The 22038-nt window shown below is 43.7% G+C and overlaps 1 protein-coding gene across 1 annotated transcript in view; it reads left to right on the forward strand.

The window, feature by feature from the left end:
- LOC129707432 (probable phospholipid-transporting ATPase IIA) overlaps positions 1-22038 on the forward strand; it is a 98392-nt gene that overhangs the window by 74800 nt on the left and 1554 nt on the right. The window contains exons 22-27 of the mRNA XM_055652461.1: positions 1678-1742; positions 7633-7788; positions 10880-10944; positions 12122-12230; positions 14521-14578; positions 15842-16045. Of these exons, the coding sequence (XP_055508436.1) occupies positions 1678-1742; positions 7633-7788; positions 10880-10944; positions 12122-12230; positions 14521-14578; positions 15842-16045 (657 nt within the window). The remainder of the gene's footprint in view (positions 1-1677; positions 1743-7632; positions 7789-10879; positions 10945-12121; positions 12231-14520; positions 14579-15841; positions 16046-22038) is intronic.

Consider the following 22038-nt stretch of genomic DNA (forward strand, 5'->3'; position numbering starts at 1 on the left):
CCACATATAATACACCGTGGGCTTTGGCAAATAAGAGAGCTTTGTTTTTTTAGTCAAAAGTGTCAAGAACTTTAAATTTTAAATAATATTAATTAAAATCAAGGATTCAAATAATTGTTTAATTTTTTTTTTTTTAAATGCATGGATGACTTTAACAATTTGAGAGGTGGGTTTATTCATGTGATGTTGCAAATCCCAGTAAGACTGGGGTTTACCATGTGTCACCAGTGTGAAAGATACATTTACTAGATGCGCTGGGACGCATCCGCAGTGATGTGACCTCGGGTCATCGGGTGTTTCGGGTCTCACAACATCAGACACCCTCGCCCAGGCGACCCAGCCGGGGTTGATCAAGCCCCGACTTGTGTCCCAGCAGCAACCGCCCACGGATCGGCCCTCTTAATCCAAAGCCACCTAGTGGCTTTCTCTGGGGCTTTGCTTGTGGATTGAATGGCCCTCTTCTTTGCCAGCCCCGTAATGCCCAACTGGTTGAGGACTTTGCAGAGTGAGCGTCCTGCAAAGCCTCTACAGCCCACCTCTATGGGCTCATAGTATGTCTCCCAGCCACTGTCCTGGCACATCTCCACCAGTTCCTGGTACTTTGCGCGTTTCCTCTCGTTAGCCTCTTCAATACGCTCTTCCCAGGGCACTGTCAGCTCCAGAATGATCAGCTGTTTTGTCACTTCGGAGGTGATGATCATGTCTGGCCGTGATGTTGATGATGTGCTGTGGAAATTTCAGCTGTTTGCCCAGATGGACGTGCAGCTGCCAGTCAGTGGCTGTGTAGTGGAGGCCCGTCCTTGTTTTTGGTTGTGGTCAAGACTTCTCTCCAGCTTTGACAAAAGTGATTGATTTCTTTGGGGCGTAAATCGTTATATCTGATTCTGAAGAAGTGTCCCGACCTGAAGCATCCCGTCCAGGGATGCTGTCTGGCCCGCTACGTTGCTCCAGCATTGTGGTTTTTTAAAATTGTAAACCACCATCTGATATTCCTTGTTTGTACCGCCAAGTACAATGATGTCTGTGGCACTATCTCTCCGTCAGTTAGTTATGGCCATCCTTCACTCAACAGTGCATGTGTGGTAGACCAAGTGTGATCAGATCCGAGGACTCTAGTTATTACAGATGCATCACTTGCTGCAGAAGAACATTCCACAGCAAAAGAGTTCTCTTCACTTTTTGACATAAATTATAATGGATCATATAGGATTAATCTCGCCTGCCCTGATATTAAATAAGAATAGCATGACTTTCCCAACTGTGTAACACTGTGGGCGGAACGGTGATGCAATGGTAACGTTGCTGCCTTACAGCGCCAGAGACCCGGGTTTGATCCCGATTAAGGGTGCTGTCTCTACAGCGTTTGTGTGTTCTCCCCATGACCTGCGTAGGTTTTCTCCAAGATCTTCTCTTTCCTTCCACACTCCAAAGGTGTACAGGTTTGTGTGTTAATTGGCTTGGTATAAAAGTAAAATTGTCCCGTAGCATAGTGTTGACGTACGGGGATTGGTGGTCGGTGCGGACTCTGTGGGCCGAAGGGCCTGTTTCTACACTGTATCTCCAAACTAAACTGAACTATGCCGCTGGAAACTGAGAGGTTTGTCATATGTTGTGTCAGGAAAGCGTGCGTTGGATTTAAAGTTGCTCTTGCTTTGTTTTATTCCATTTACATTGCAGGGGACGGAGGGAACGATGTCAGTATGATCCAGGCTGCAGACTGTGGAGTGGGCATTGAAGGCAAGGTGAGGATTCACAAGCATGTTCCACACATTCTCACCTATTCTGTTCGACTGCTTCTACATGATAATCCAGGGCAGATCAACTCTAAATATTGAATTACAAATGGATTTGCCATAAGCAGCAGATATGAAATGAGGCTCAACTTTTGTGCCGGCTTCACACCATTGTAGATGTGGAGGAGGATATAGCTCCGAATAACAGGTGAGGTTTTGCAGCAGTTAGGTGTGGAGCATTAATACATTCAATTGTGCAAAAGGCTGGAAATATGGTGCCAATACACCAATTTCTGAATTTAGCCAAAGCATGATGGACAGTGTACTGTAATTTTTGGGGGAGGCGAGTCAGTAATTTAAATATACTGATTGAGTGCAAATGTAGCTGTTGTTTTTGGTTTTAATCCGAAGCACGTTGATTTTAGTTTAGAGATACAGCATGGAAACAGGCCATTCGGCCACCAGTTCCATGTCATCCCACTTTCTCTTCCACTCCCAACACGTTAAGGGTAATTCCACAGAGGCCAATTAATCGACAAACTTTGGGAAACCACACCGGAGCACCCGGAGGAAACCCACGCAGTTACACAGGGAGAACGTGCAAACTCTGCACAGACAGCACCCGAGGTTAGGATCGAACCCAGATCGCCAGCGCTGTGAGGCAGCAGCTCTATTGTTCGCTGGGGAAGGAGTGATCGAGAGAGATCCATTGTTGTGAACCGTGGAACTGGTTAAATGACACGGGGGAGGGGGGAGGGATGTGTTTGTAGAAGTTACTTATAATTAGAGAATACAACATTCATCCTGCTGGGCTGTAAGCTGCCCAAGTAAAATATGAGGGTTCCGATCCGAAACATCACCTATCCAGGTTCTCCAAAGATACTGCCTGACCCACTGCATTATTCCAGCACTTTTGTAAATCAGCATCTGGAGTTCCTTGTTTCTGAAGTCATTAACTATCGACAGCATTGGATCAGGTGTGGGGACCGCATTCTTGCTGCTGATGGCTGAAGCTTCTTCTGCTCAAGGGTTTCTCATGTCACCTGCAGGCTTCTTTACTGCTGTCGCAGGAGAACCGTTGCCCCCTTTCTCCCTTTTCAGTGTCACAGTGAGTGTGGAGATATCCTTGACATAGCCATGGGCTGTTTTCCCCTCCTCAACAGTCAAGAGAGGTTTATTGTCATATATGTCCCACTTGCAGCAGTGCAGCAGTATATATATGTAAGCATAGTTTGTAGGAAAGAACTGCAGATGCTGGTTCAAATCAAAGATAGACACTAAAGAGAAGGAATGGGTGATGTTTCAGGTCGAGACCCTCCTTCAGACTGATGTCGGGAGGGGGCGGGACAGAGATAGAATGTAGTCGGAGACAGTAAGACATCAGTCTGAAGAAGGGTCTCGACCTGAAACGTCACCCATTCCTTCTCTCCAGAGATGCTGCCTGGCCTGCTGTGTTACTCCAGCATTTTGTGTCTACCTATGTAAATATAGTACTTTGTAACCAATATAACACACAAAAAAGTACATGTATTGATGTACACAAACATACATACACCTACACATGCATACACGGACACATATATGTGTGTGTATATATATGTATATATATATATGTATGTCTATACACACACAAACATACATACACACATACACAACGCAAACAAACAAACAATAATAGTGCACAAAGACAAAACCAGTGCCCCCATGTCTATGTAGTTCAGAGCTTATTTGGAGGTTGTAGTCTTTAATAGCCTGATGGTTGCAGGGAAGAAGCTGTTCCTGAACCTGGACGTTACAATTTTCAGACTCTATCTTCTTCCCAATGGCAGGAGTTAAATGAGTGTGTGGCCAGGGTCTCTGATAATGCTGACTGCCTTTTTGAGGCAGCGACTCTGGTAAACTCCTTCGATGACGGTGAGGAAACTGGAGTCCATCATATGGAGTGTGTTCAATTTGTATTTCAAAGCTGTAACTGAAATGAGCATGTCATTATCATATCCATGCTACTTTGTGTTCAGAGAGAGGCTGAACGAATGGGAATCCAACCAGCGGCGATGTGAAAACTCCCCTATGCATTTGGAGAATCCCAATGTTACCCCGTTCAGCCTGCAGCAGAGTTGACAATTAAGGCTTCACCCACTTGGTTAGCAAGTTACTTGATTTGGACTCAACCTGTTGTTTTTGGCTCAGTCCAGGAGTGGGCCCGTGTCTGCGTTGCACATTTCCTGTAACCATAAGCTAATGTGTTTCTGCAGCATTTTATCCTCTGATTTATGTTCTCTGCACTATCCTAATCAACAGGCAGCACACACCATAGTATCATTTATCATGCAAAGTGCTTTGAGGAGTTTAAGTTTGCGAAGGTGGTGTAAGTAGTTCAAGTAATGCTAGATAAGCTCTGATTCAAAAAGCAACAAAGAATAATTTCCACGGCAAAATGAAAATCAAAAAGAGTCAAGAGTATTTTATTGCCATATGTCCCAGATAGAACAATGAAATTCTTACTTGCTGCAGCACAACAGAATATGTAAACATAATAAATCATGTATATGTACACATACTCGCATATATTTATATATGTTTATACACATACACACATACTCAAAAAACAAACAATAACAGTGCAATAATAATAATAATAGTCTATTGTTTCGGAGCTTATGTGTTGCAGTGTTTAATAACCTGATGGCTGTAGGGAAGAAGCTGTTCCTGAATGTGGACGTTACAGTTTTCAGGCTTCTGTACCTTCTACCCGATGGCAGTGGTGAGATGAGTGTGTGGCCAGGATGGCGTGGGTCTCTGATGATGTTGGCTGCCTTTTTGAGGCAGCGACTCCGATAGATCCCTTCGATGGTGGGGAGGTCAGGACTGGGCAGTGTTCACAACTTTTTGCAGTCTTTTCCACTCCTGGACGTTCAAGTTGCAGATCCAGGCCATGATGCAACTAGTCAGCATGCTCTCTACTGTGCACCTGCAGAAATTCAAGAGAATCCTCTTTGACATACCGAATCTCCGTAATCTTCTCAGGAAGTAGAGGCGCTGATGTGCTTTCTTTACAATGCATCAGTGTGCTGGGTCCAGGAAAGATCGCTGGAAATATGCACGCTCAGGAATTTGAAGTTTTTGACCCTCTCCACCATCGTCCTATTGATGTAAACAGGATTGTTGGTCCTCAGCCTTCCTCTTCCAATGTCCACAATCAGTTCTTTGGTTTTACTGATGTTGAGAGCCAGGTTGTTGTGCTGGCACCATTTGGTCAGTCGGTCGATCTCACTTCTATACTCTGACTCATCACCACCTGTAATTCGTCCCACAATGGTGGTGTCGTCGGCAAACTTGATGATAGAGTTCACACTATGTCCGGCTACACAGTCATGAGTATAGAGTGAGTAGAGCAGGGGGCTGAGCACGCAGCCTTGAGGTGCCCCTGTACTGATTGTTACTGAGGATAAGGTGTTTCTGCCAATTCGAACAGACTGTAGTCTGTGGAAGAGGAAGTCTTGGATCCAATTGCAGAGGGATGCGCAGAGACCCAGATCTGTAAATAGTGTGTATGTCAGAGATCGGAAACGAAAAGATAAACTGGTGGATACGTATGACATTGAGGAAAGAGAGACAGAGAATCGCTCTAACTTACTGAGTATTTCTGATTTAATTGCTTAACCTACCGTGTTCTACCACAGCCTCTTGTGTGATCTGCTCACGGTCTTTGGTTGGTTTTCAGCGAGTGTAGAGATATAGCGTGGAAACAGGCCCTTGGGCATTGACCATGATCACCCGTATGCTAACACTATCCTACACACACTAGGGACAATTTACAGTAGCCAATAAACCTATAAACCTGCACGTCTTTGGAATGTGAGAGGAAACCGAGCACCCGGAAAAAAACCCACGTGGTCACAGGGAGAACGTGCAAACTCTGCACAGAAAGCACCAATAATCAAATTTGAACCCGGATCTCTGGCGCTGTAAGGCAACAACTCTACCGTTGCGCCACTGTACCACTCCTCAGTATCGATGGTGACACGAGGAACAGCAGACATTGGCTTACAAAAAAAGACACAAAGTGCTGGAGTAACTCAGCGGATCGGGGTGAACATGGATGTGGTAAGTGACAATACGAGTCGGAACCCGTCCCGATCAGAAACATCACCTATTCATGTTCTCCATAAATGTTGCCTGACCTGCTGAGTTACTCCAGCACTCTGCGCCTTTTGTTTTGGAGTTATAGATGGCCTCTGGCAAACCCAAGAGCTGGTAACATTGTTATGGGGTAGAGTATAATCTTATACGAGGTGTGAGAATGCCTAACTGTGCATGATCGGTGATGCAATGCGAGGATATTAAACTGAGCATTGTGTATATGAGAGAACCTGATGGGCTAGGGATGTACATACAGCACCTTTGCTGACAACACAGAAAATCTTACTCTAGGCATCAATGTGCAGATGTATCGTACTGCTAATATTTTATATATAAAAATAATTTGAGTCTGAGCCAAACTGAAGAACTAATTATTTTCAAAGCAATAGGTCACAGTCCAGAGAGACGGTGGGGTCACAAGAAACAGGAATTAAATGACAAAGACTGATCACCAGAGGCAACTTTCAAGGAGAAAAGGAGATCAGTAATTTTCATTTGGCAGCAGCATGTAAGCAAAGACACATTCCTTCTGAAATCCGAGGAAATGTGAAATACTGTTTGGCAACCAGTTTAGGGAATATTTATTTACCAGTGTCAGCACTCTGCGGAAATGGTCAAAAGAATAAGTTTCAAATAAAAGTACCCAAAGGAAAAGACCTTTGTATTTTTTTTCTTTCTCCCAGCGATGTTACCAGAAGATATTAGGATGGCATATTGTGTTTGCCATCCTGAATAAAAATAGTTACCACAGATGTGTAGGAAGGAACTGCAGATGCTGGTTGACACTGAAGATAGACACAAAATGCTGGAGCAACTCAATGGGTCAGGCAGCATCACTGGAGAAAACAAATTTGAGTCAAAACACTTCTTCAGATCTTTTTCATTACCACTGATATTTAGTTTACTTTAGAGATGCAGCGTGGAAGCAGACCCTTCGGCCCAGCGAGTCCACGCCGACCAGCGATCCCCGTACACTTACATTATCCCACAAACACTAGGGACAATTTTACCAAAGCCAATTAGCCTACAAACTTGCCCCCCTTTGAAGTGTTGGAGCACCCGGAGAAAACCCACGTGTTCACAGGGAGAATGTATAAACTCCATACAGCCAGCATCCTTAGTCAGGATCGAATCCGTGTATCTGACGCTGTAAGGCAGCAACTGTAAGGCGCTGTGCCACCGTGCTGCCCTAAATTCTTGGCCTAAAAATTACTACCTGAAATAGGTTTAGTTGACATCAATTTACTTGCATTATCTGGTACGATTTATGGTTGAGCAGAATTTGTGACTAAAAGGTTGACTCCTGCAATCTTTTGGTTTTTAAGATCAAAAGTCAAAACACTAAAGACATGGAAAGGGATGGTTCAGTGGCTTACAACACTTTCCTTTCACCTCTGCTGCATTTGTTAAGTGAGAAGACAGTTCACAAGTTCACAGAGTAGAATTCGGCCATTCGGCCCATCGAGTCTACTCCGCCATTCAATCATGGCTGATCTCTGCCTCCTGATCCCATTTTCCTGCCTTCTCCCCATAACCCTTGACACCCATTCTAATCAAGAATTTGTCTATCTCTGTCTTAATAATATCCACTGACTTGACCTCCACAGATCTCTGTGGCAATGAGTTCCACAGATTAACTACCCTCTGACAGTTGACTTAATTGCCTCAATAAACTTGTTGGAAACTATATTTAATTTGCACTTTGATTAAATTAGTATTACTAAACAAGATTATATACTTTTCTAAATTTCTTTAGGAAGGAAAGCAAGCATCTTTGGCGGCAGACTTCTCCATAACTCAGTTCAAACACCTTGGTAGGTTACTGATGGTCCACGGACGCAACAGCTACAAGAGGTCGGCTGCCCTCAGCCAGTTTGTCATCCACAGAAGCTTGTGCATCAGTACCATGCAGGTAACTAAACCCCTATGTTCTTGAAAAGGAGCGTTCAACTTCATATAACAAAGGAGACGCGAGATCCTGCGCTAGCCGGAATGTTCGGGCATGCTAGGACATTATTCCATGAAGTGTAGGAGGGGTGATCATGAAATTCATAAGTAATAGGAATAGAATTAGGCCATTTGGCCCATCAAGTTTACTCTGCCATTCAATCATGGCTGATCTATCTTTCCCTCTCAACCCCATTCTCCTGACCTCTCCCCATAACTCCTGACACTCGTACTAATCAAGAATCTAGCTCTGCCATACAAATATCCATTGATTTGGCCTATGTCTATCCAGGCCTTTTGCTATTCAACATTGGTGATCTTATAGAGGTATATAAATTAATGAGGGGAATAGATATGGTGAATGCATAGTCTTTTTCCCCATAAGGGAATGAAGAACCAGAGAATATAGGTTTAAGGTGAGACTGGCATGACTTAATAGGAACCTGAGGGGCAACCTTTTAACTCGGGGGACAGTGGGTATAAGGAATGAGTTGTCAGAGGAAGTAGTTGTGGTGTGTACTTTCACAGCATTTAAAAGACACATGGATGGGAAAAGTTTCGAGGGATATGAGGGAAATGTGAGCAGTTTACATGGGGCATCTTGATTGGCCTGGATGTTGGCTATAGGGCCTGTATACGTGCTCTATGACTCTGTATTTAACAGCTGACAAGATTGACTGCCAGTCAATGGATGATGTAAGTGCACATTGTACATTGGCCAACATCGCAAATGCAAGGTGTAGGCCCGATATTTTGGATATGGACAATGTTTTTAAATTATTCGTTTTTTTTCAATTGTGATTGGGGGAAAAAACGATTGACAGTTCTAGTACAGCCTTTAATCATTCTTCTTCCTTCCATCTATACACTCCCAGATCCCACAGCACTTCAGCTATTCTGTAGATGGAAAGGAAGAAACTGGCTGGTGTTAGTGCACCCATTAGTGTCATGGTCATGGAGTCATACAGCTCGTTGGTCCAATTCATCCATGCCAACCAAGATACCCTATCTATGCTAGTCCCACCTTCCTGTGTTTGGCCCATATTCCTTTAAACCTTCTCTATCCACGTACCTGTTTAAATGTCTTCAAAATGTTGATATAGTACCTGCTTCAACTACTTCCTCTGGCAGATCGTTCCATACACTCACCACCCTCTGTGTGTCAAAGTTGCCCCTAAGATTCCTATTAAATCTTTCCCCTTGCACATTAAACCTATGTCCTTTTGATTCTCCATCGCTGGGTAAAAGACTCTGTGCTTTCACCCTTTCTATTCTCCTCATGATTATATGCACCTCTATAAAATCACCCGTCAGCCTCTTACACTCCAAGGAATAAAGTGCTAGCCTGCCGAACCACTGCCGACGCTCGAGGCCTGGCAACATCCTCGTAAATCTTCCCTGCACTCTTTCCAGCTTCACAACGCCCTTCCTATTACAGGGTGACCAAAACTGAATGCAATGCTCTTAAGTGCGGCCTCATCAATGCATTGTAAAACTGTTCCATAAAATCCCCACTTCTATTCTCAGTACCCTTGACGGGCCGAATGGCCTATGAAGGCCAATGCACCAAAAGCCTTCTGGAACACCCTATCTACCTGCGATGACTATGTACTTGCACTCCTAGATCCCTCTGCTCTCCAACACTTCTTCTTGCGTATGGCGTGCACAGCTTAAAGTTGTAGGATAACTTGTTCTATTTGATCTTATTTGATTGTGCACACCAGGTTGATTGCATTTGTCGAAACAGGGCAGACCACGCGAAGGTTGCAATCGCCATCCCCTCTACAACACTGAACAGTGTGTTCTCAACAGACTGCTTTCCAATTGCTTATGTCCTGGTCCCAGAAGGAAGGTTTAACTAATTACTGAAATGTGTAAACGGGGCCAGTTATCTTTCAGCCGTATTTGGCATTGTTACAAATTTCAAAAGTGCCAAGACTCAAGGTATGAGTCTGACAGAAGGAAAAGGAACTGGGAAATAGGAGAAGTGGCTAAGGATTAGAGCCAGATTTCCTGCACCTACTGTTTTCTACAACTCACAGTAACACCATGTTCTTTCCACCTCCCCTTCCCCCCCCCCCCCCCCCCACCCTCCTACTTCCTCTAATTACATCCCTCTCTTCCTTTGTTTACACTTCTCGAGAAAGATCACCCATAACTTATAAACATTCATTTCCCTCTCGTAGAGGCCAGCAAAATAAATACTATCACATGGACAATTATTATGGCCATCCTATCACTGCAAGCCCCCTGTACATTCCACATCTTTTATTCTTATTTCAGACTTACAACATCTGCAGACTTGTTATTCATTCATAAATTATTGGACTCACCATGGGTCCTTCGGCCAACCGACTCTGTGTCGACCAGCAATCCCCACACATTAACGCTATCTGACCCACTAGGAACAATTTATAATTTTACCGAGCCAATTCACCTGCAAACCTGTACGTCTTTGGAGTGTGGAGGAAACCGGAGCACCCGGAGAAAACTCACACAGGTCACGGGTAGAATGTAGAAGGATGGAACCCGGGTCTCTGGCGCAGTAAGGCAGCAACTCTACCGCTGCGCCACCATGCCGCCCCTATATCTTTGGAAGTATACAATTTTGAAATGTAAATTAGAAAATATTTTTCCTTTGCTCCATATGCATGATAAAATTGTATCAAGTTACTAAAAGTCAAGGGAGTTCTGGATTTTGGCCATTGATGAAACAAACTTAAAGTGGTCTTTTAAATACTGCCAGTAACAGCCTCCTCTTCCTAATAATCAGTCAACGGGAAAGGCAGGGATACTTCCAGCTTCCCTCTTGGTCTGTCTGACTTCAGCTGTTCAGTGATGCCAGACGTTGCATTGTGGCATTTTATTGTCCTGCTCCTTGGAGCAGAACCCTGGACCATGTTGATGTTAGAACCAGCTGGGGAGGATCGCATTTGTGATTTAAATGCACGTTTGGCTCACTAATAATTTCTGTAATAGTTTGAATAGTTTGTTTTCCAATGCAGCTACAAACCCCGATACCCGTTAAAACGGTTCTCTTTGTTTTCTTTCCACAGGCTGTTTTCTCTTCAGTGTTTTATTTTGCATCTATTCCTCTGTACCAGGGTTTCCTTGTTATAGGGTAAGTAAAAAAATGTCACTTTGGTTACCTAAAGTTCAATACTCCTGCTGTTAGTCGTACAGTGTGGAAACAGGCCCAGCGGCCCAACTTGCCCACACTGAATAACATGTTAGATCTACACTTGTCCCACCTGCCTGCGTTTGGCCCATATCCCTCTAAACCTATCCTATCCATGCACCTGTCTAAATGCTGCGATAGTACTGGCCTCAACTACTTCCTCCAGCAGCTTGTTCCATACACTCGCCACACTTTGTAAAAAAAGTTACCCCTTAGGCCCCTATTACAGTGCTGCCAACATTGGTTGAAAGTTGGGAGTGAGAAATTGCAAGAGACCAAACTGAGGGAGCGTAGTGTCCCCCATCTCATAGTATGGTGCTTTTGCATTTTTTAGCTTGAAATTATGCAATCTGGTGCATACTGTAGCGAGTCTTTTAACTTACACTTGAATGCAATATTCATGCTTTACATTGGATTAGCTATGCAAAAGGTTCGGCTAAATTACATTCCTAATCACATTCCACAGAAGAGCCAGGCTCTAATCAACAGGTGCAGCACAGGAACGATCTCAGTGTCTTCATGTATGGAAATCAGATTATAATCAAGCACTTGGCCCATGTTGACCAACCTGGGTCTCACTGCACACCCAGGTTGGTCAACACGGGCCAAGTGCTTGATTATAATCTGATAGGCAGATAGTTGGACAAAGGCTGGCGATGAAAAGGTCGAATCCATGCGATACGCAAAGAAGAATTGCAAATTGTGTAGCCAGCGGAAGGAATATGGGTGTAAGGGGAGGGGAGAAATGCGTATGATCAGGGGAGAGGGGGAAGGGAAAGTGGAGCTTGGGGAGGGGGTGGGGGGGGGGGGGGAAGGGGGGGTTGTGGATGTTACCTAAAAAATGGGGAATTCAGTGTTCATACTGTTAGGATGTGAGCAGAATATGGGGTGTTGTTCCTTCAGTTTGCATTGGCAGAAATTCTGTACTGATCTGTGCAGACAATAGTGTGGCAGTCAGCAACCAAGCTAACGAGACCCGATACACACTGCCTTAGTTGTCAACCACCTTTTAAGGTCAAATAAATACATTTTAAATGGTATTTAATATCACAGTTGCTGTACCAAAGAAGGAAAGCGCCTTGTGCCTCTGGAAGTTTATATTCTGCATTTCTCTTCTCAGGTATTCCACAATCTACACCATGTTCCCAGTGTTCTCTCTTGTTTTGGACAAAGATGTTAAATCAGAAGTTGCAATGCTTTATCCAGAACTCTATAAAGATCTTACCAAGGTACACTGGAATTATTCTCTTCATTATAAGTGCCTTGTATATTTTGTGTTATTTTTTCGGGTTCTTTTTGAACTTTGCAACATAGAAACATAGAAACATAGAAATTAGGTTCAGGAGTAGGCCATTCGGCCCTTCGAGCCTGCACCGCCATTCAATATGATCATGGCTGATCATCCAACTCAGTATCCCGTACCTGCCTTCTCTCCATACCCCCTGATCCCCTTAGCCACAAGGGCCCCATCTAACTCCCTCTTAAATATAGCCAATGAAGTGGCCTCAACTACCCTCTGTGGCAGAGAGTTCCAGAGATTCACCTCTCTCTGCTCATCTCGGTTTTAAAGGATTTCCCCTTTATCCTTAAGCTGTGACCCCTCGTCCTGGACTTCCCTAACATCGGGAACAATCTTCCTGCATCTAGAACATCTAGTCTTCTTCTTGTGTATGGCGCTCACAGCCTAAAGTTGCAGGACAACTTGTTCTATTTGATCTTATTTGATTGTGCCCGCCAGGTTGATTGCATTCGTTGAAACAGGGCGGACCTCGTGAAGGTTGCAATCTCCCACCCCGCAACATCTAGTTAAACTTACTTATACTTGAACACTGTAAATTAGTTTAACCAGATTAAGCCATTAGAAGGCCATCGAGAAAGAGACGATTGAACTGAAATTAACGCACAAATTAAACTGGAGGTTCGGATGAACGTTCAGCACCAGTGGCAGGGCTTGCACACCATCACTTTCTACAAAGTGAAACCGAGTTGTTCAAATGACATTGATGGCCTTACCAAGGTCGTATCTGGACTGCTTGTAGACCTCTGTATCTCCAGACCTGAATGCCCGGGATCTGGACTTCAGAAAAGTGCGGATCTCATGTTTCATCCAAGGCTTCTGGTTGGGAAACACTCGGAAGGATTTTGTTGGGATGCGGTCAGGATGATGAAGGTGAATTCCCTCGGTAGGTAGAAGGGACGGCACTTCACAGCCAGGTGTTCCAGGTGTGGAGAGCAAGAGTTGGATAGGACTGCCGCATCTGAGCACCACGCAGTTGACCATGACCATGGACTCTATTTAGGAGTTGTTTGGGTTTAGGTCTGGTCTTGTTTGCTCCAGTAAGCCGACAACTCAAAGCACCAGGAGAATCCTTCTTTTAAAATCTGACTGGCGAAGCAGTGGTTATGGTAATCACATCTAAACGTTTGTGGTCCTGCTAGAGGGATTACCAGTCAGTCATACCTGCTAGATACAGTTTTTTTGAGATTGGTGGTTTGTAGGTTGGGCACTTTTGAGGTTGCTAAGTGGCATAATAAACCTCCACCTGAAGCAAAGTGGGAGAGATCGATTCACCATTTCCACAATTGTTCCTCTGACCTTCTGCATTTAACAGTGCACATGGCAGCTAAAGATTCTGAAATATTTTGCTGGGATACCAGGGATTAATTCTAGCATAAAACCAAGTGGTGGAAGATCTCAGAACGTCAGGCAGCATCTGTGGAAGGAAGTAAACATTCCAAAACATTGTCAGTCCATCTTTCTCCACAGATACTGCCTGACCCACTAAGTTTCTCCGAGATTTTGTTTCTTGCTCAAGATTCCCACGTCTGCAGGCTTCTGTGTCTCAATAATTCTTGCATTTACCATTTTGTGTGAGACACTAAATGAACAGCAAAGTTAACTCCCGCGAGTTGATATCTAGAATCCCTGAGTATTATTATAGTAATTGAATCTCTATTTTCAAAGACCATTGCCATGATTTTAGATAACAGTGTTTAAGAAAAAACTGCAGATGCTGGAAAAATCGAAGGTAGACAAAAAATGTTGGAGAAACTCTGCGGGTGAGCCAGCATCTATGGAGAGAAGGAAAAGGCGACGTTTCGGGTCGAGCCCCTTCTTCAGACTGACAGTGTGTCATCGCACCAGCTTTGAAAATGATTGTTTCGGCAACTATCTGACAAGGGCAGCTTTGCACCTTTGTTGACAAATTTAAAAACTGCAAATCTAAATGAACAACATCACAATGGAAACTTCTGCTGCCGCAGATACAGTTGAATCGTCAGTTCCAGGAACTTAATGCTGCTTTTAAAAACTCCCAACACATGAAACCTGTCAAATGATTTGTGTTCAAAGAATTCTAAATTAAACTAATTGGGGAGCTTTCCTGCGTGAAACTTTGAACATTTCAGTTGCACATTATGTGTACTCTGAATATTGAAACGTTGACTCAACATTGGATTGTACCTGTAATTTGTAGCAGCATCTCTGACACAGATTTTGTTTTTCCTTTTATATTTCAGGGTCGACCGTTGTCTTTCAAAACATTTCTGGTTTGGGTTTTGATTAGTATATACCAAGGTATGGGTATGGCATTTTATAATAAATGCATGCAAAACAAAATACATAAAGGTTTATATTTGCGTAAGAACATAAAATGTTGGAGAGAGTGTAATTCCATCAGGCTAGCCCCCAGCATTCAGTAAGATTATTTGTCTCAACACTACTTTATTGGCCAATTTACTTTTTCCACTCATCTCAATGCCATAATATATATTGTTTTATGATTTAGATAGGCTTCAAACCATTGAAGTTATGTTCATTGAAGTTTGGGTATAGGAATTAATACAGCTTCTTTGTCTTGTTGGCAAGATCCCAGAAATAACATTGTGATGAACTTTATTATTGACGAAGGCAACAAGATTCCCACCACTCTGCTTTAAAGAATCCAATATGATATTTTGTGTCCATGTGAAAAAGCAGATCCTCGTCTCGAATCTTCGCACTATGGTGTCACTGTCAGTGGAGCACTCTCTCAGTACTGTCACTGGAGCCTTGTTGGTCTATACCAAGACTAGAAACCACATCCTCTGTCTCTCAGGCAAAAGTGTATGTCGTAAGTTCACAAGTTATAGGAGTAGAATTGGCCCATCGAGTCTACTCCACCATTTAATCATGGCTGATCTCTGCCTCCTAATCCCATTTTCCTGCCTTCCCCCCATAACCCTTGACATCCCGTTGTAATCAAGAATGTGTCTATCTCTGCCTTCAAAATATCGAACTGACTTGGCCTCCACAGCCCTCTGGGGCAATGAGTTCCACAGAGTAACTACCCTCTGCATCAAAGTTCCTCCTCGCCTCCTTTCTAAAAGAGCACCCTTTAATTCTGAGGCTATGACCTCTGGCCCTAGAATTTTCCACCAGTTCCATCCTTTCCACTTCCACTCTATCCATGCCTTTCATTTTTCTGTAAGTTTCAATGAGGTCCCCCCTCAACCTTCCAAACTCCAGCGAGTACAGGCCCAGTGCTGTCAAATGCACATCATATGCTAACCCACTCATTCCTGGAATAATTCTTGTAAACCTCCTCTGCACCCTCTCCAGAGGCAGTACATCCTTCCTTGTATATGGGGCCCAAATTTGCTCACAATACTACAAATGCGGCCTGACCAGCGCCTTATAGAACCTCAGCATTACATCTCTATGTTTGTATTCTAGTCCTCTTGATATAAATCCTAGCATCGAGTTTGCCTTTCCTTGATTTGATTTACATATTGATTTAATTTGTCATATTTATCGGCCTGTAACACAAGTCTTACTTCTCTTCACTTTTTGTTTTCTTAGGTGGAATAATCATGTACGGCGCTCTCCTGCTGTTTGATTCGGAGTTTGTGCATGCAGTGGCCATCTCCTTCACCTCGCTCATTCTCACTGAGTTGCTGATGGTGGCACTCACAATCCAGACCTGGCACTGGCTCATGATCGTGGCAGAACTTCTCAGCCTCAGTTGTTACATCGCTTCTCTTGTCTTCTTGCATGAGTTTATTGGTAGGTCAACATCAAAAAGGTCTTTTTCTGAACTTTGCAGCCTCGTTCTTAAAAAAAGTACTGCAGTTTCCTTTCCATGTACCATTCCTTTCATCTTGGTAACTCAGCGGGACAGGCAGCATCTCTGGAAAGAAGGAATGGGTGACGTTTCAGGTCGAGACCGACACGAAACATCACCCATTCCTTCTCTCCAGAGATGTTGCCTGTCCCGCTGTTGCTCCAGCTTTTCGTGTCTACGGTTTAAACCAACATCTGCATTTCCTTCCTGCACATTCCTCTCATCTTGCCCTACTCATAAGCTAATGTTGTAGTCCTGATCTTCATAAGCTAAACGGATAGATCTCCCAATTTACCCCATTGTGGCCCATGCACTTTTTTTGTTTGCACTTTCTCTGTAGTTGGAATAGTTTAATGTTGTAACACTCTGTTCTGCACTCTGGTATTTTTCTCTTTGCCCTACCTGCAGTATTTGTGCACAGTTTGAATGTAATCATGTGTGGCTATCTCTACTCCCAACAGATACTGTGGCGCTATTCACTGGACCTCAGTACACGGGACAATAAACTATATTCAACTCAACTCATCCCCCAACTCTGTGTACTCCCTAATCACCCCACCAGGTGGCACTTGGGATCAGCAACCCAATTGACTTTCCTCCCACCTCACGACTAAACCATATCATGGTCATTAATGCCCCTTTAATGTCTATTGGGAATAAGCCACCTTTGGATGTCATATTGCAGCAGGTGATTAGTCAGGAGTGGAAGTTATAGAACCTCCAATATAGACACAAAATGCGGAGTAACTCAGCGGGAAACGTCACCCATTCCTTCCCTCCAGAGATGCTGCCTGTCCCGCTGAGTTACTCCAGCATTTTGTGTCTACCTTCGATTTGAAACCTGCATCTGCAGTTCTTTCTTACACAAACCCTCTAATATGTTGGTTAATATGCGTGTTTACATCCCACACAGTTTGCAAAAGCATCCTGCAGCAACTAGTCTTGCATGATGTACTGAAAGACTAGCAATGATCCAGGTTATCTTTCATTAAATCTTGAAGCAACTTGCACCAATGCACTATTATAGCCCACTCATCTGTTTTTACTCTGCACTCAGTTTCATGAGACCATTGGTTTCTGTGAGGTGAGCTCAACTTCAGTTGCAAGAATATGAATATAAATCTTGCCTAATTGACAAAGACCGAATAGTTAAAGGCCTGGATAGAGTGGATGTGGAGAGCATGTTTCCACCAGTGGGAGAGTCGAGGACCAGAGGCCATCGCCTCCGAATAAAAGAACGTATCTTTAGAAAGTAGATGAGGAGGAATTTCTTTAGTCAGAGAGTGGTGAATCTATGGAACGCATTGCCACAGAAGGCTATGGAGGCAAGCCAATGGATAATTGACAGATAATTGGCAGAAATTGACAGATTCTTGATTAGTGCGGGTGTCAGGGGTTATGGGGAGAAGGCAGGAGAACGGGGTTTGGAGGGAAAGTTAGATCAGCCATGATTGAATGGCAGAGTGGACTTGATAGGCCGAATTACCTAATTCTGCTCCTTGAACTTGTGAACCAGTTGCAATAGAACACCGTTTACGTATTTAACATTTATTAATTTGTTGCTGGTGTATCTAATTTTCTGTGTGTTGGAAAGGGCAATATTTGTTCACAACTAATCCTAACTCCAATGAAGATTGGCATCCAAAAGAAGCTGATGACACAAACATTTGTGGAGTTTTCCATAGTTAGGAAAGTTTTCAAAGACTGCAGCATGATCTAGATCAGCTGGAACGTTAGGCAGAGCAATGGCAAATGGAATTTATTCAAGACAAATACAAGATAATATATTTTCGGAAAGAAAGCAAGAGTCTGACATACACAGTGAATGGTAAGGCCCTGGAAAGTGCCAAAGAACAGAGGATCCTTGAGGTACAAGACTCTGGATCCCAGAATGTGGGAGCGCAGGTGGATAGGTTCATGAAGAGTGTAGGACACATCTCCAGGAGAGCATGTCCTATGTACCTGGGCACAATCTGAGAGAGCTTGAAAGATTAATCTTCTATCATGGAACAAGTCGGCAAGGATGGAGCTGTGGTAGAGTGGCTGCCTTACAGCGCCAGAGACCCGGGTTCAATCCTGGCGACGGGTGCTGTCTGTACAAAGTTTATACCTTCTCCCTGTGACCACGTGGTTTTTCCCCAGATGATCCGGTTTCCTCCCACACTCCAAAAAATACAGGTTTGTCGGTTAATTGGCTTTGTTAATGATTGCAAATTGGCCCTATTGTGTAAGATAGTGCTAGTGTAGGTGGATCGCTGGTCAGCATGGTCTCAGAGTTCTGCGCTGCATCTTGTAGCTAAACTAAAAAAACTCCTTTTAGGGGCTAATAATTATGTTCCTCCTACAAAGTTCTTCTCTGGCAACCACAGAGTTTGCATTGGAAATGGTATGATGGCACACCAGTCAATGGACATGTTTAATGCAGAGCCTCCTGAAGTAATTAGCTTGCTGGAAGACTGATAATGCAATCTCTTGATAAATAAATAAAGAGCGGTATGGTTAAGTTGCATGCCCATGCTCGAACTGCCATGTAACGCAGTTTGAAGTAATTGTAACCTACTCTGAAGACTACCGCTAAAGGGGCTGTCCCACTTGGACGTCCTAATTGGCGAGTTTAGGAGAGTTTGAAAAAATGTCATGTAGAAGACCTCCTTCGACCTCCTTCGACTATGTTGAAGACCAGCTTCGACTAGCTACGACTAACCTTGGAAAAATCGGACACCGAATAGTGGAGAGTGAAGCCGACCTCCTTCGATCTCCTTCGACCTCCCTTCGACTATGATGAAGACTATCTATGACTACCTTCGACTAGCTTTGACTACCCTCGATTACCTACGACTAACATGCCGACCTACTACGACTAAACCTACGAGTAAAAAAAGTACAGGTGCACAACCTTTTATCCAGTGTTCCGGAAACCGAAAAACTCCGAAAACCCATTTTTTCCAGGATGTCGTCTGCACACCAAAGCTCGCGTTTGGCGCCAAACTTACCCTCAGGTCTGTACTACTACGACTGCCTCCTCCCCTACGACTAAACAAATCATTGCCTACGAGTGGAGGGCTTTTAAATCTTTTATGTGAAGGGGGGTTGAAAAAGTATTCTTAGTCCCCTACCTTTTGGGGAGTGGTCATGGCGACCGGGTTTTTTTACTCACTGGGGCCAACTCCCAGCTGGGGCTTTGTAGCTCCGACCCCCGCATATGGCTTGAAAAATACACGCGCCGAGCCCCCTCCGCAAAGCTGAGTCGCCTCGCAGCGCTGGGATACCAGCGGGGGAGCGGGCAATGCCTTACTCTGCGAGCTCCATGAAAGATAGTTCTCACAAACATTCGCGGACCTCCGACCGCGGGCGGCGCTGGATTTGGAGCGCCTCGCAGCCACCTCGGGGTCGGAGCTACCATGCCCTGACAGAGCCCCCAGTCCGCGATGTTGGGAGTCGTAGGGGACTAAGGCATAAAATCCCTCCAAACTAACTGACTAACATTTATGCAAACTCCCCGGTCTCCGGGGAGGAGGCAGTCGCTCCAACTTTTCAAGCCGCCCGCGGACATCTACGCTAAAAATCTTCCATTCCCGAAAATGTTAATCCGACAAGTGTCTGGTCCCAATCGGATAAAAGGTTGTGTACCTGTATTGATTTTTTTTTTCCATTGCGACCATCGCGGGGGATTTTATCAATATGTTGAAAGATACTGGTAGTACATAGGGTCGGTGAAAGGTAGCATGATGACCTCGTGTGACCATGCTGCGAGTATGAATTTGGGGGGGGGTCGGTGGGGGCCCCTTTCTCAGAATGGATGTACCAGCTCCAACTATTAGTGGTTGAGTATATCCAGGAGGGGGGTTTCTGGGATGCCAGAACTAAGTGTTGAGTTATCCAGAGGTGTCATGAGCATAATTTAACGAATCACCAGTGAAGGGAGGTGCCCACTTGATAATCCCAATGATATACTTGTATCGGGGTTTTTTTGTTGTGCTTGTTAACATGTAGGTAACTGATTTTTGCATATGGAGTTAGTTATTATCCTTAGCATAAGTTTGTATAATCATTTTAGATAGTGCTTTGGCTTTAGATTTTCTAGTTTGAGCGCTTATCCTGGTGTTGTAACACAAGTACTTTGCAATGTAATGTCTATGTTTGTTTCGGTTAACAACAGCCGCGGTTTACAGGTCTGAAGAAACTAAAGTGAATGGTGTTGCAGAATATAGCTATCCTATGTATTAATAAATGTAGTCATTATAAATATATTTACACATTCACAGCTACAAGTATGACGTTAGCAAGAATTTAAACATTCGGTGGAAATGGAAAATTATTCTGGTTTTTCAGTTTCTATTCATTTGCTGAAATTTTTCAATTATTGAGCATTCACGTAAGCGGTTTCGATTGTCGTGACGAATGGAAAACCAAACTAATTGTGACGAACAAATGTTACAGTGGGGAATTAAGTTTACCGCACTGATTGTTGTGATGGTAAAGCTATTGTACTAAAACCAAAGTGGCCCGGTGTATAAGATTGCAAGAAGATTAACTTGAAATGCCATTGTCTTGAGAGTGGGACGTTGTCCCAGTGACATCGGCGGCTGTTTGGAGAGTGTGTGGGGGTTCTTACGCTCATAATTCCTACACTTCCATGGCTCTGATAGCATCATTACGGTCACCATCTCTATCTCTCAGGGTACTGTTTAGGAAGCAGCTGCAGATGCTGGTTTAAACCAAAGATAGACACAAAAAGCTGGAGCAACTCAGCAGGACAGACAGCATCCCTGGAGAAAAGGAATAGGTGACGTTTCGGATTGAGACCCTTCTTCAGTCTGAAGAAGGGTCTCGACCTGAAACGTCACCTATTCGTTTTCTCTCGAGATGTTGTTTGACTTGCTGAACATTTACTCCAGCATTTTGGTTCTTTTCTTGATAAACCAGCACCTGGGCTAATATCAGCTAATTGGCCACAGAGGGAGAATGAATTGAACTGAATACGTTATGAAGTTGAAACCTTTAAACCTGGTCATGGCAGCGAAGATGTGGAGAAGATGTTTCGAGAGTGACAATTTAAAAATAAGGGATCACCCATATTAGACAGTGATACACCTAACTCAAAACTGCCAATTTATTTGGAAATGAAATCTAGGAACATCAATGTTGCAGAAGATCATGAAAGTGGGTGAATTGGACACAAAGATATCCGAAGAACTGACCAGGATCACTCACTCATGCAGGGGGAGTCAGTTATACTTGGGAGGGGTGATAGGAGGAGGGTGGTTGCTAGTTCAAGATTTCGACATTCAGAAATGATTTTCTGTTTATTCTCCATTTATTCTCCAATTATTTCTCCATTCAGAAATGGAGCATTATTCACTGTTGATGACTGTTTAATGCAATGTTGTAACTTGTTTAGATTTTTGTTTAGGCTTATTATATCACCACTTGTACACGGAACAGTGAAAATATTTGATTTGAATGCTTGTCCAAACAGATCAGATAATACCATACATCAATCCAACCAAGTCAAACTTATGTACTACAGGGAAAAAGGAAGATACAGATTGCAGAATATAGTTCTCAGCATTGCAACGCACCAGTTCCATCGACAAAGTCCATTGTCCGGAACGTGGGGGTAGAGATGAATCTGACAGTAACCTAGTTCATTCACAGACTGTTCAGAAGCCTTATAACTGTGGGGAAGTGGCTGTACTATACATAAATACAATCAAGTCAAACTCAAGTACAAAAGGGTGGAGAATGTGGGTTAGGTTAACCCTCATGGTGAGTGGTGCTGGAATTGAGAAGCGTAAAGCCTTGAATTTTGAGCACCTGTCCTCAATATATCACGTTCTGTAGATTTAATTCACAGACACGAGTTGGTACATCTTAAAAAGGACAGTAGTACTTGACCAGATATTGACATAGACATAGAAAATAGGTGCAGAAG

The sequence above is a fragment of the Leucoraja erinacea genome, chromosome 21 (assembly GCF_028641065.1).
Source record: "Leucoraja erinacea ecotype New England chromosome 21, Leri_hhj_1, whole genome shotgun sequence".
Lineage (NCBI taxonomy): Eukaryota > Metazoa > Chordata > Chondrichthyes > Rajiformes > Rajidae > Leucoraja > Leucoraja erinaceus.